The sequence below is a fragment of the Bufo bufo genome, chromosome 4, assembly GCF_905171765.1.
Source record: "Bufo bufo chromosome 4, aBufBuf1.1, whole genome shotgun sequence".
Taxonomy (NCBI): Eukaryota; Metazoa; Chordata; class Amphibia; order Anura; family Bufonidae; genus Bufo; species Bufo bufo.
Window position 1 is genome coordinate 572,807,746 of NC_053392.1, and position 14,978 is coordinate 572,822,723.

The window sequence follows — 14,978 nt, forward strand, 5'->3', positions numbered from 1 at the left end:
AGAATAAAACCTCATATTCACACTGCTCCTGATAATAAAATCTCCACAAAAAGGTATACAGTATTTGTCCTGCTCTCCCAGCCCCTAATTAATGTTGTCAAAAGTTTGGAATGGTCAAAACTGCATACAGAACCCCTTTAATCCATGTTTTATGGTCTTTTTATTAATGATCTTGTAGAAGGCTTGCATAGTAAAATATCAATTTTCGCAGATGACACTAAACTGTGTAAAGTAATTAACACTGAAGAGGACAGTATACTACTACAGAGGGATCTGGATAGATTGGAGGCTTGGGCAGATAAGTGGCAGATGAGGTTTAACACTGAGAAATGTAAAGTTATGCACATGGGAAGGAATAATGCAAGTCACCCATACATACTAAATGGTAAAACACTCGGTAACACTGACATGGAAAAGGATCTAGGAATTTTAATAAACAGCAAACTAAGCTGCAAAAAAAAGTGTCAGGCAGCTGCTGCCAAGGCCAATAAGATAATGGGTTGCATCAAAAGGGGCATAGATGCCCGTGATGAGAACATATTCCTACTACTTTACAAATCACTGGTCAGACCACACATGGAGTACTGTGTACAGTTCTGGGCTCCTGTGAACAAGGCAGACATAGCAGAGCTGGAGAGGGTCCAGAGGAGGGCAACTAAAGTAATAACTGGAATGGGGCAACTACAGTACCCTGAAAGATTATCAAAATTAGGGTTATTCACGTTAGAAAAAAGACGACTGAGGGGAGATCTAATTACTATGTATAAATATATCAGGGGTCAGTACAGAGATCTATCCCATCATCTATTTATCCCCAGGACTGTGACTGTGACGAGGGGACATCCTCTGCGTTTGGAGGAAAGAAGGTTTGTACACAAACATAGAAAAGGGTTCTTTACGGTAAGAGCAGTGAGACTATGGAACTCTCTGCCTGAGGAGGTGGTGATGGTGAGTACAATAAAGGAATTCAAGAGGGGCCTGGATGTATTTCTGGAGTGTAATAATATTACAGGCTATAGCTACTAGAGAGGGGTCGTTGATCCAGGGAGTTATTCTGATTGCCTGATTGGAGTCGGGAAGGAATTTTTTATTCCCCTAAAGTGAGGAAAATTGGCTTCTACCTCACAGGGTTTTTTTGCCTTCCTCTGGATCAACTTGCACGATGACAGGCCGAACTGGATGGACAAATGTCTTTTTTCGGCTTTATGTACTATGTTACTATGTTACTATGTTTTTGATTGAAGAATAAATTAAAATAGTGAACTATTTAACAATTTCTCGATGAGATTTTGTGAATGTTCTAATTATTGTTTTCCTTAGAAAAATGGTAGAATGCATATATTGGATTTAATGAAACATAGGGGTTTCTCACCTGTTCTTCTAGTTCTTGCTCCAAGCACTGGATTACTTCATCTTTCTCTTGTACCAATACTTCTAGTTCTTGACTCTTTTTGTACCATCGCATCTCTGATTCGCTGGTGTTCACATCAGCAGCCTTCAGCTTTTCTTCCATAATCTGCACCTATGCAAAAGAAAGGCCTTAAATTAGGCTGGGGTATACCTAAAGAATTAAGTGGATATTTTGGGATATTACAATTTTTTTCTAGGTTAAACCTTAGGTCTATTCTCATTATGTGAGCTAAAATTAAGATGGTGACAAGTTGACAACAATGATACTTATCAAAGTAACCTATAACCCCTGAGTTGGTTGAGGAACCCAGGATGCACCAACATGTCTAGATCTCAACATTTCCAGAGCTAATTCCATATTCTTTAGGTTTTCCAATGTTAGCGTTTACCTTAGAGAGGCTATGAACTTTTACCAAAAGAAGGTTCTCTTGCCAGGCTTTACCCATTCAGGACATATTAGGTCAGATTAAAGGGCTTACTCATTCAGAACCTATTAGGTCCCTTTAGGACATAGTAGGGTTTATACTGAAAAGAGTGACCCATACCGGTTCTCATACAGCTGTAGATGCAAAACAGTAGAAGATGTTTTAATCAAGAAGTTGAGGAACCTGGGATGCAATCCACAGATCTAAATCTCAGAAGACAAGTTACATTTTCAGAGCTAATTCCACATTTTAGGTTCTCCAATGGTAGTCTTCACTTTAGACAGGCTATCAGCTTTCAAGAAAATAAGTTTCTCTTGCCAGGGGTTACCCATTCATAGTTGGGTTTATACAGAAAAGAGTAACTAGTGTTTTTACAATGCAGAATCTCCCAAATAGCAGTTCCATAATATACCAAGTAGGTAACATACATTATTTAGTAGGTGCAGATGGAAGAGAGTATGGTCAGACTACACAGTGTTCGTTTGTAGTCTGTAACCATGGAGACACATAGGTTCACATACAGCTGTAGATGCAAAATAGTAGAAGATATTTTGATCAAGAAGTTGCTTCATTTTTATTTTAGATGTAATGGAGCAATCATGATAAAAGGGTTTAAACCTAAAATACAGTGAGGAACAGAAGTATTTGAACACCCTGCGATTTTGCAAGTTCTCCCACTTAGAAATCATGGAGGGTTCTGAAATTCACATTGTAGGTGCGTTCCCACTCTGAGAGACAGAATAAAATAAAAAAATTAGGAATTCACATTGTATGATTTTTAAAGAATGTATTTGTCTTGCACTGCTGAACATAATTATTTGAACACCTGAGAAAATCAGCGTTAATATTTGGTACAGAAGCCTTTTGTTTGCAATTACAGAGGTCAAACGTTTCCTGTAGTTCTTGACCAGGTTTCCACACACTGCAACAGGTTTCGGGGCTGTCGCTGAGGAACACAGAGTTTCAGCTCCCTTCAAAGATGTTCTATTGGATTTAGGTCTGGAGACTGGCTAGGCCACTCCAGAACCTTGATATGCTTCTTACGGAGCTACTCCTTGGTTATCCTGGCTGTGTGCTTCGGGTCGTCTTTCACATGTTGGAAGACCCAGCCACGACCCATCTTCAATGCTCTGACTGAGGGAAGGAGGTTGTTGCTCAAAATCTCACAATAAATGGCCCCATTCACCTTCTCCTTAATACAGTGCAGTCGTCCTGTCCCCTTCACAGAAAAGCACCCCCAAAGCATGATGTTACCACCCCCATGCTTCACAGTAGGGATGGTGTTCTTGGGATGCAGCTCGTCCTTCTTTTTCCTCCAAACAAGACGAGTGAAGTTTAGACCAAAAAGTTCTACTTTGGTCTCATCTGACCACATGACTTTCTCCCATGCCTCCTCTGCATCATCCAGATGGTCCTTGGCAAACTTCAGACAGGCCTGGACATGTGATGACTTGAGCAGGGGAACCTTCCGTGCAATGCGTGATTTGAAACCATGACGGAGTAGTGTTCTACCGACAGTGACCTTTGAAACTGTGGTCCCAGCTCTCTTCATGTCATTGACCAGCTTCTCCCTTGTAGTTCTGGGCTGATTCCTCACCTTTCTTATCATCAGTGATACCCCACGAGGTGAGATCTTGCATGGAGCCCCAGTCCGAGGGAGACTGACAGTCGTCTTTAGCCTCTTCCATTTTCTAACAATTGCTCCAACAGTTGATTTATTTTCACCAAGCTGCTTGGCAATTGCCCCGTAGCCCTTTCCAGCCTTGTGGAGGTCCACAATTTGGTCTCTGGTGTCTTTTGACAGTTCTTTGGTCTTTCCCATGGTAGTAGTTTGCGTCTGACTGACTGTGGGTTGGACAGGGGTCTCTAAAGAGCTCAGACAGGTGCTACTAAGTTCGATTAATGAGTGGAGTAGAGGTAGACTTTTTAAAGGCACAGTAACAGGTCTTTGAGAGCCCAAATTCTTGCTGTTTCTCAGGTGTTCAAATACTTATGTTCAGCAGTGCAAGACAAATACATTCTTTAAAAATCATACAATGTGATTTCCTGAATCTTTATTTTTTATTCTGTCTCTCAGAGTGGGAATGCACCTACAATGTGAATTTCAGACCCCTCCATGATTTCTCAGTGGGAGAACTTGCAAAATCGCAGGGTGTTCAAATACTTCTGTTCCTCACTGTATTTACTAGTTCTTACCAAGAATTATGTATTTAACTCAATACTACCTCCTATAATACTAAAACATTTACATTATGGTTTCCATGTTTTCCATGAAGTCTCTATGAATGATGTTCATTGCCATGTGCAGCAGTGAAGCTCACCAAGATTTATTAGAGAAAAGAAGCCTGACAGTAAAATTCCAATGTTCCCATGGAAATCTGCCAGGGTGTCAATAAATACCCCTGAAAACTTTATATTTATTTAGTGTATTCTCGTAGTAGTAAAACTTAATATGTCCTTTTAAAGTCATAGCGAGCGTCCATTGCATATGTTGTCCGTGTCCGGTAACATTCCTGAAACATGCATTTAATTGTTTATCTGTGGAGAAGAGAAGTTTACAGAGCTCAACCTTCCTTCAGCTTAACAAAGGAGAAGCATTAATTGTCCCCGAAGCTGTCAGCCGTGACATGAGAAAGGACAGATTTCTGCTACTGGGTGCCTGCTTTGTAAAGAAAATAAATGAGGTCTCGTCCATTTTATCTTGTTTGTATGTCTAATTTTCTAAGGCTTAGCATTTTTAAGATGCCTCGGAGACTTCTTAATGGGATCCCATCAAAAGACTTCTCCACTTTGCGCATAAGTGATACTGATAGTCACTAGTGAAGTGTACTGTGACATAGTGTTTTTAGACAGTTGTTCATCCTCCGTCATGCCCCAAAGATAATCTAAATTTAGTGCAAAATAGGAATTATTTATTTTATTGCCAGTCCCACTTCCAAATGTCCATCTGTCAAAATGTTATCAGCTTACTATCTATTGGAGGTGTCCTAACTTTCCCTAAACAGCGGGAAAGAAGGATCGGGCATGCTGCGGCAGATGGAAACACAGCTGGGACGGGGGGGTAGCCTGTAAGTATAATCCTTTCAGTAGGGCAAGCGAGCAACCCCTTTAAAAGGGGGTTGCTCACCCATGGGGGGCCTCTAGGGCAAACCCTCCAATGTGGCTGAAACGGCGGAGGGAATCATACTTAACTGATTCATGCCATTGGGTCCTAACTCCTTCGCTCTCCTCCAGTTTGATGCAGGTTATGTGGCTGCTGAAGCCAATGACTGGCTGCAGCGGTGACGTGTCTTCCTTGCGTCATGTCCCTGGGTCACATGGGAGAAACGACACCTGCTGCATTAAGGTAGATGTTGACAAGGTGAGGTATGATAGAGCTGCAGTGGCCCAGGGGAAGCGAAGGAGCTGTAACCCAGCAGCGGGGATCCGGATGAGTAAGTATGATTCCTTCAGCAGGTCCAGCTACACTGGGGTGTCTGTCCGACAGGCCCCCAGGGGTGGACAACCCCTTTAAAGGGGTTGTCCAGGCTACAGATATTGATGACCTATCCTCAGGACAGGTCATCAATATCATGTCGTCAGGGGTCCGACTCCTGGCAACCCTACTGATCAACTTTTTGGAGCAACCTCTTTAAAGGGAAATGCCCATACAAACTGAAACCTCACCTTTTTATTCTTCGGTAGGTAGCCCTTCATAGTCTTTTCATGCCTACATGTATTTCTACAACCATTTTATTGTTGCAATGCAATGGATGCCAGGTGTCGAGCCACTGACATTCAGATGTTGATGACCTATTCTCATCAATACTAAAATCCTGGGCAACCCCTTCAAGAAAAGTTCTCAGATTTTAGTCATGTGAAATAATCCACTGAATATCCAATACATTGTGATTTTTAAACGTTTCCCAGAGACTTCTTTGCACCGAGTGTGAGGTCACCTGGTTACATCAGGGAACCTTAGGGACCACTGAGTCCCATTAGTCATGGAAGTGAAGCATCTGCTGTCCATGTGTACTTTGCTCACAGGACTTTACATTCAATAACATCCCGGGGTTAGAATAAGGTGACGACTGACGTCTCCATTAATGTACAACATGTATGAAATTTCTATCCATTCCTGAGCGAGTTCATGCAGACGATGTAACAATAAACTGCTCAAAAATTAACTACACCCATTAAAAATGTATAGTTAAACCACATATAAAATAGGATGAATAATTGTGGCTTGCTGCTTTTTAAAGCACTCTTATAGGAAGCCTATATAGATGCCTGACATTTGAACTTCTACCCGCCACCCCATACAACTCAATGGTTTGCTTGGTCTTTAAAAGGGTTTTCCCAGAATCATAGCTTATCACCTATTACCAGGAGTGGTAGTGGCCCTGGCTGCAGAAAGTCTATCACAGCAGCTTTCCTCACACCGTTGCTCCCTAGGGCCAGTGCAGTGAGAGGTGGGCATACCCTTTCTTCCATCTGGGCACTCCCTGGTGTTGGGATTCCTGCCATATGGTAGTTTAGGGTGCCCTTGGTGATAATGGTTTTATGGGTTCAAGTGTAGCGCCCTGGAGCAGGGAGGACTTTTGGGACATTTTTGGACATTTGCCTATTTCCCCTATGCAAAGTTAAAACTTCTTACTTTATTTCACCTAAAAGGGTTAACTTGCACTGTTTAATACTGTGTAACTGCATTTTATATATACAGTACAGACCAAAAGTTTGGACACACCTCATTTAAAGAGTTTTCTTTATTTTCATGACTATGAAAATTGTAGATTCACACTGAAGGCATCAAAACTATGAATTAACACATGTGGAATTATATACATAACAAACAAGTGTGAAACAACTGAAAATATGTCATATTTTAGGTTCTTCAAAGTAGCCACCTTTTGCTTTGATTACTGCTTAGCACACTCTTGGCATTCTCTTGATGAGCTTCAAGAGGTAGTCCCCTGAAATGGTTTTCACTTCACAGGTGTGCCCTGTCAGGTTTAATAAGTGGTATTTCTTGCCTTATAAATGGGGTTGGGACCATCAGTTGCGTTGAGGAGAAGTCAGGTGGATACACAGCTGATAGTCCTACTGAATAGACCGTTAGAATTTGTATTATGGCAATAAAAAAGCAGCTAAGTAAAGAAAAACGAGTGGCCATCATTACTTTAAGAAATGAAGGTCAGTCAGTCAGCCGAAAAATTAGGAAAACTTTGAAAGTAAGGGCTATTTGACCATGAAGGAGAGTGATGGGGTGCTGCGCCAGATGACCTGGCCTCCACAGTCACCGGACCTGAACCCAATCGAGATGGTTTGGGGTGAGCTGGACCACAGAGTGAAGGCAAAAGGGCCAACAAGTGCTAAGCATCTCTGGGAACTCCTTCAAGACTGTTGGAAGACCATTTCAGGGGACTACCTCTTGAAGCTCATCAAGAGAATGCCAAAAGTGTGCAAAGCAGTAATCAAAGCAAAAGGTGGCTACTTTGAAGAACCTAGAATATGACATATTTTCAGTTGTTTCACACTTGTTTGTTATGTATATAATTCCACATGTGTTAATTCATAGTTTTGATGCCTTCATAGTCATACAAATAAAGAAAACTCTTTGAATGAGAAGGTGTGTCCAAACTTTTGGTCTGTACTGTATATGTTGTGATATACACTACCTGTCAAAAAAAAAAAGTCACCACAAAAAAAAAAAAAGGTCACACACTTTAATATTTCGTTGGACCGCCTTTAGCTTTGATTACGGCACATATTCGCTGTGGTATTGTTTCGATAAGCTTCTGCAATGTCACAAAATGTATTTCCATCCAGTGTTGCATTAATTTTTCATCAAGATCTTGCATTGATGATGGTAGTGTCACCGCCAGTTCTGTGAGAAGGTCTGGCAGACGTTCTTCTCTACCTCTTGTATGATGTTCTTTGTTTTGGTTTCACTTTCTCATCTCTTTTCCTTCTGCCAGGTGTCACTTATTTAGACTAATCGTCTTACTTTATATTCCCTCCCATACTTTCTCACTTTGCGGTTTATACTACTTCCTGGGTGAAGTGTTCACTGCTGGAGGCTGCTTCTGCTGTTTGCTCAGATAAGTCCTTTACTTTATTGTGTTTCCTTGCTGGCTTGATTCTAGGTGACCCTGACTCCGTCCGTATTAAGTGCAGGGAGCCGGGGTTTTCAGGTGTCACACAGGCTTAGGTACGAGGGCATGCAATCGTCTACCATCGAGACCCTTGCATGTGCATAGCAGTCAGGGAGAGCTCTTAGGGTTTTATAAGCTCCTTAGTTTGGGATCAAGCCAGTCGCTCGTTTATTTATTAGTTCCAGCTATCTGCAAACTTCATCCGTGACATTATAAACCGCCATAACCGTCTTAAGCATGGATCCGGTTTCAGCCTTGATTGACCGCATGCAAGGTCTTTCGCTGGAGGTAGCAGATCTCCGTAAAACTGTGTCTCAGTTTCAGGTGACTGGTTCTGCTGGCGTTCATGGAGTTTGTTCCGAGCCTAAGATCTCGCTTCCAGATACGTTCTCTGGAGGTAGTGAGAATTTTGTTTGCTTTAGAGAGGCTTGCAAACTCCATTTTCGCCTACTTCCCCATTCCTCTGGTGATGAGGAGCAGAGGGTGGGGATCATCATCTTGCTGCTCAGGGATAACGCTCAGTCTTGGGCCTTTTCGCTGCCGGTGGGGGGCACGGCCCCTCCGATTGGTGGATACATTTTTTGCAGCCCTGGGGCAGATATATGATTACCCGGATCGTATTGCTCTGGCTGAATATAAACTGCGTTTTTTATGCCAGGGTAAACAGTCCGCAGAGATATATTGTTCTGAATTTCGGAGATGGGCAGCCAAGTCAATTTTGCCATGGTCTTTCGGAAAGATGCATTCGCTTTTTCATGAGAGACCAGCGTCGTTAGAGTCAGCCATGTCTCTAGCTGTTCGTATTGACAGGCGTCTTAGAGAGAGAGAGGAGACCACTTTTTCCTGTCATATTCAGACCAAGGACAGTGGGGCTGTCTCATTCAGTGCACTGGGGTCTCAGTCTGTCTCAATCCCCTCTGAGGAGGAGGCCATGCAGCTGGGTTTGCTTGCCTCTTATAGTAGAGGATTCAGCTCTCAGAGGAGGGTTTGTTTCTGTTGTGGGGGTATAAATCATTTAGCTAATGTTTGCCCCTCTAGGAGATTCATGAAGTTTTCTGAGGGTAATCAAAACAAAAAAAACAAACCTCTAAAAACTTTCCATTTGCTACTATTGGCAAGGTTGATGCGGAAATTGAAGGTTTGCCGTTTGCTTGTAGTTCCCGTTTTCTCCTACCTGCCAGGGTGGCGCTAGACAGCAAGAACATTGTTTGTGAGATTTTTGTAGATAGTAGAGCAGCTGTCAATCTCATTGATAATCAATTTTCAACAACGCATGGTTTCCAGGTATGCACTTTGGAAAAGGATATACCTGTTTTTGCTATTGATTCCGCTCCACTTTCTCAAAGATCTTTAAAGGGCATAGTTCACAATATCGGTTTGACTGTGGGTAACGCTCATGTTGAGGATATGTCATGTTTCGTCTTAAGAGGATTACCTACTCCTCTAGTGTTGGGGCTACCCTGGCTCACTAAACATAATCCCACCATTGATTGGCAAGCAAGGCAAATAAATGGTTGGAGTGAGTTTTGCAGAGAGAATTGCCTCACGGCATCTCTTTCAGAGGTTTCTACCAAGACTGTGCCATCTTTTCTCTCTGAATTTTCGGATGTGTTTTCCAAGAGTGGTGTCCAGGAGTTGCCCCCTCACCGGGAATACGACTACCCTATTAATCTCATCCTAGACGCCAAGCTGCCAAAATCACGACTATACAATCTCTCCCAACCTGAAAGGGTCGCTATGCGTACTTATATCTCTGAGAGCCTGAGAAAGGGACATATCCGACCCTCGAATTCACCTGTTGCCGCTGGGTTTATTTTTGTTAAGAAAAAAGATGCTTCTTTAAGACCTTGTCTGGATTTCAGGGAGCTGAACCGTATCACGATTCGTGACCCAAATCCGCTTCCTCTGATCCCGGACCTGTTTAACCATATTGTTGGGGCTAAAGTTTTTTCTAAGTTGTATTTAAGAGGGGCATACAACCTAGTCAGGGTCAGGGAAGGGGACGAATGGAAGACGGCCTTCAATACCTCTGAGGGTCATTTCGAGAATTTGGTTTGATGAATGCTCCGGCCGTCTTCCAACATTTTGTGAACAGCATTTTTTATCATTTAATCGGGAAATTTGTACTGGTGTATCTAGATGACATTTTGATTTTTTCTCCTGATTTCAAGACTCATCGGGACCACCTATGTCAGGCTGATTCTGCGGGAGAATAAATTGTACGCTAAACTGGAAAAAAATGTGTGTTTGCGGTTCCGGAGATTCAATTTCTTGGTTTTCTTCTCTCCGCTTCTGGTTTTCGGATGGACCCTGAGAAGGTCCGCTCTGTGCTTGATTGGGAGCTTCCTGAGAATCAGAAGGTGCTGATGCGGTTTTTGGGTTTTGCCAATTATTACAGAAATTTCATTTTGAATTATTCCTCTGTTGTTAAGCCACTCACTGATATGACTAAAAAGGGGGTGGATTTTTCCTCATGGTCGGTAGATGCGCTTAAAGCCTTTTCTAGTATTAAAGAGAGTTTTGCTTCCGCTCCCATTTTGGTACAACCTGATGTCTCTCTACCTTTTATTGTTGAGGTGGATGCTTCTGAGGTGGGTGTGGGTGCGGTCTTATCTCAGGGTCCCTCTCCTGCCAAATGGCGACCGTGTGCCTTTTTCTCAAGGAAACTCTGCAGAGAGGAATGACCATGTGGGAGATAGGGAGTTGTTTGCCATTAAATTAGCTTTTGAGGAATGGCGCCATTGGTTAGAGGGAGCCAGACACCCTATTACTGTGTTTACCGACAATAAGAATCTGGCCTACTTGGAAACGGCCAAGCGTCTGAACTCGAGACAGGCCAGATGGTCTTTGTTCTTTTCTAGGTTTAATTTTGTTGTTACGTTTCGCCCTGGGGTTAAAAATGTGAAGGCTGATGCCCTGTCACGTTGTTTTCCGGGAGGGGGGAACTTTGAAGACCCGAGTCCCATTTTGGCTGAAGGGGTGGTCGTCTCTGCTCTTTATCCTGATTTGGAGGCAAAGGTTCAGGCAGCGCAGGCAGAGGCTCCTGATCTTTGTCCTCCTGGGAGGTTGTTTGTGCCTCTCGCTTTACGACACAAGGTTTTTAAGGAGCACCACGATACTGTCCTTGCTGGGCACCCGGGGAGTAGAGCCACAGTGGATCTCATTGCTCGGAGATTCTGGTGGCCGGCTCTTCGTAAGATGGTTGAGGGTTTTGTGGCAGCCTGCGAGACCTGCGCTCGTGACAAGGTCCCTCATTCGGGTTCTCTCCTCCCGTTACCCATTCCTTCTTGTCCTTGGACGCATCTGTCCATGGACTTCATTACGGACCTGCCTCATTCCTCTGGGAAGACTGTGATTCTGGTGGTAGTGGACCGTTTTAGCAAAATGGCACATTTCATTCCCTTTCCTGGGTTACCCAATGCTAAGACGCTGGCGCAAGCGTTTGTTGATCATATTGTTAAATTGCATGTCATCCCTTCAGACATCATTTCTGATAGGGGCACACAATTTGTTTCCAGATTCTGTAAGGCCTTCTGTTCTTGCTTGGGGGTTCGGTTGTCGTTCTCTTCTGCTTTTCACCCGCAGTCGAATGGTCAGACCGAACGCGTCAATCAGAATCTTTAGACATATCTGCGCTGTTTTGTGGCAGAAAATCAGGAGGATTGGTATTCTTTTTTGTCCCTTGCTGAGTTTGCTTTAAATAACCGTCGCCAGGAGTCCTCTGATAAGTCACAATTTTTTGGTGCATATGGGTTTCATCCGCAGTTTAGGACATTCTCTGGAGAGGGGTCTTCTGGTTTACCTGATGAGGAGAGATTTTCCTTGTCTTTGTCATTTATTTGGCAAAAGATTCAGGGTAATCTGAAGAGGATGAGTGAGAGATATAAGCGTGTGGCGGATAAGAGATGTGTGCCTGGTCCGGACCTGAATGTGGGTGATCTGGTGTGGTTGTCTACAAAGAATATCAAACTTAAGGTTCCATCCTGGAAGTTGGGTCCTAAGTTTATTGGGCCTTACAAGATCTTGTCCGTCATCAATCCCGTTGCCTTCCGTCTTGATCTTCCTCAGACTTGGAAGATCCATAATGTTTTTCACAAGTCCCTATTAAAACCTTATGTCCAACCCACTGTACCCTCCTCTTTGCCTCCTCCTCCGATTATTGTTGATGGTAATCTTGAATTTCAGGTCTCTAGGATTGTGGATTCTCGCATTATACGCGGTTCACTTCAGTACCTCGTTCATTGGAAGGGTTATGGTCCTGAGGAGAGGATGTGGGTCCCAGTGACGGACATTAAGGCCACTCGTCTCATCAGGGCTTTCCATAGGTCTCATCCTGAGAAGGTGGGCTCTGAGTGTCCAGAGTCCACTCGTAGAGGGAGTGGTACTGTCACCACCAGTTCTGTGAGAAGGTCTGCCAGACGTTCTTCTCTACCACTTGTATGATGTTATTTGTTTTGGTTTCACTTTCTCATCTCTTTTCCTTCTGCCAGGTGTCACTTATTTAGACTAATCGTCTTCCTTTATATTCCCTCCCATACTGCTTCACTTTGCGGTTTATACTACTTCCTGGATGAAGTGTTCACTGCTGGAGGCTGCTTCTGCTGTTTGCTCAGATAAGTCCTTTACTTTATTGTGTTTCCTTTCTGGCTTGATTCTAGGGGACCCTGACTCCGTCCGTATTAAGTGCAGGGAGCCGGTGGTCGTGTCCCCTCACTATTATAGGGTTTTCAGGTGTCACACAGGCTTAGGTACGAGGGCATGCAATCGTCTACCATCGAGACCCTTGCATGTGCAAAGCAGTCAGGGAGAGCTCTTAGGGTTTTATAGGGCTCACCTATAAGCTCCTTAGTTTAGGATCAAGCCAGTCGCTCGTTTATTTATTAGTTCCAGCTATCTGCAAACTTCATCCGTGACAGGTAGAGTCTGACTGCTGCGCAAAGCCTTCTCCAGCACATCCCAAAGATTCTCAATGGGGTTAAGGTCTAGACTCTGTGGTGGCCAATCCATGTGTGAAAATTATGTCTTATGCTCCCTGAACCGCTCTTTCACAATTTGAGCCCAACATAAAGCAGACATATGGGGAATGATGACTGATCACTATTTTATGAGGCATTAATATCTGTCTTAAAAGTAGAGAAATTAAAATTTTGAAAATTGGGAATTTTTCCAAATTTTGTTAAATTTGGGATTTTTTATAAATAAAGGAAAAATATATTGACTTAAATTTATCACTGTCGTGAAGTACAATGTGTCACGAGAAAACATTCTCAGAATGGCCTGGATAAGTAAAAGTGTTCCAAAGTTATTACCACATAAAGTGACACATGTCAGATTTGCAAAAAATGGCCTGGGCAGGAAGGTGAAAAATGGCCCGGGGTACAAAGGGTTAAATGTCTGGTTTAAGCTATGTTGTTATGTCTGGAAACTTGTTTTTGTCTGGAAAACCTGCTGTGTTATTGCCATTGACTATCATTGAAGCTCTAATGTAAGTCTATACCAGACGGGAGATGAAACAATGTATCTGTTTCTGCTGAGTTTCTCCACTCCACCCCTCCCACTAGAAGGGTCTAGTCTAGCAAAAACTGTATATAAGGAGAGCAGTCAGAGCCTCTATTGTGCTGCAGTTAGGGAACAGTGCTTGGAAGAGCAGACTCTGCCAGACTACTGAGTGACCAGAAGAAGACGCTGAGATGGGGCTGCTATGCCACAGACCCTGGATCACCAGCCTTGGACCAGGGTACCAGCCTTCTGAAGAGAAAGAGGGACAGCTACTGTAGCTCAGGCCTTTCCTCAGCAACAAACTCTTCTTCTGCCAGTGAGGAGACTGGAGAAGCCAGTCCTATGCCTCACCTGTATTGTTTTGCACCTGAATTCCTCCAGTAAAGAAGCACCCTGGTTTATTGCAGACCATGACTCTGGACTTATTTCCCATTGGGGTGCACCACACCTTACCATCGCTTCCGGAGAGCAGCAACACATGGTGACACCTCGACGGTGTCAGGGGGACCCAGCGTAGCGTTGGGGCCACCCCAAACCCGGCCACTGCACAAGGCAGGGCGTATATAGTGCAGCGGCCGGCGTATGGTGTAGGAGTCAGTAACCAGTCCACATTTCACTTTTACTGTACTGCAAAATAAGGGTTGTATTGTTTTCAATAGTGTCAGAACACAGTTACACAATGTACAGTGCACATCTTCCCCCAGATGGTTTTGAATGGGTATAGGGCGCGTTTAGCTTCCAGCTGTAATACGCTACTGCGGCATCCAGATTTAGGTAAACGAGCAACCAGGTTGTGTCTAAATGTGGATGGTGTCTTAGCAGTATACCCCTCACAGCAGTAATGTCTGTAGCCTTGGATAGCAGTGTACCTTACTGAGTCTGTTTTCTCTGCCATTACAGATTCTGGAATTTCCTTTCTCTCTCTCTCCAGGAGTATTTCCATATAAAGATGGTTCTCTCTTGGTACATCTTCCAGTGATGGTTAGTCTCTGTAGCTTGAGGCCTAGTACTGAGGAGTGGAACACATGGACTTTGCCTCCTCTCTCCTTCCCTGCTAACACTAGACTCTCCTAGACTAGACTGAGCTAGGGGTGGAGCTAACAGTCCACAACTCAGCTTCCCTAGGGGCTGTGCCAGAGTTGGTTAACTCTGTCACTCCAATATATTACCATATTGGGTATACAGAACATAAAATTACATAACATAAATGAACAAAAGCATTTTCAAGTACCTCCTGCTCTGGGGTACTGCAACAAGTGTCTGATTACCGGGGTCCCACAGTCATGAGAATGGAGGTTTTATGTCGTCTGATGCTCCATTCAATGTTTATGGGACTGACAAAGATACAGTAGCTGAACGCTGTACTTGGCTATCTCCATCATTCCCAAAAAATTGTTTGGAGTGGCAGATGAGAATTTGCACTGCCACTCCATACAAAGTCTCTGGGATTCACAGAAATAGCTATCTCCTTCAGTCCCATAGAGATTCAATGGAGCATCAGTGTGCATCT

General features: G+C 43.5%; 1 protein-coding gene across 2 annotated transcripts in view; it reads right to left on the reverse strand.

The window, feature by feature from the left end:
• PLEKHH2 (pleckstrin homology, MyTH4 and FERM domain containing H2) overlaps nt 1-14,978 on the reverse strand; it is a 165,360-nt gene that overhangs the window by 64,201 nt on the left and 86,181 nt on the right. For both annotated transcript variants that reach the window (XM_040430337.1, XM_040430338.1), the window contains exon 4: nt 1,373-1,522. In XM_040430337.1, the coding sequence (XP_040286271.1) occupies nt 1,373-1,522 (150 nt within the window). The remainder of the gene's footprint in view (nt 1-1,372; nt 1,523-14,978) is intronic.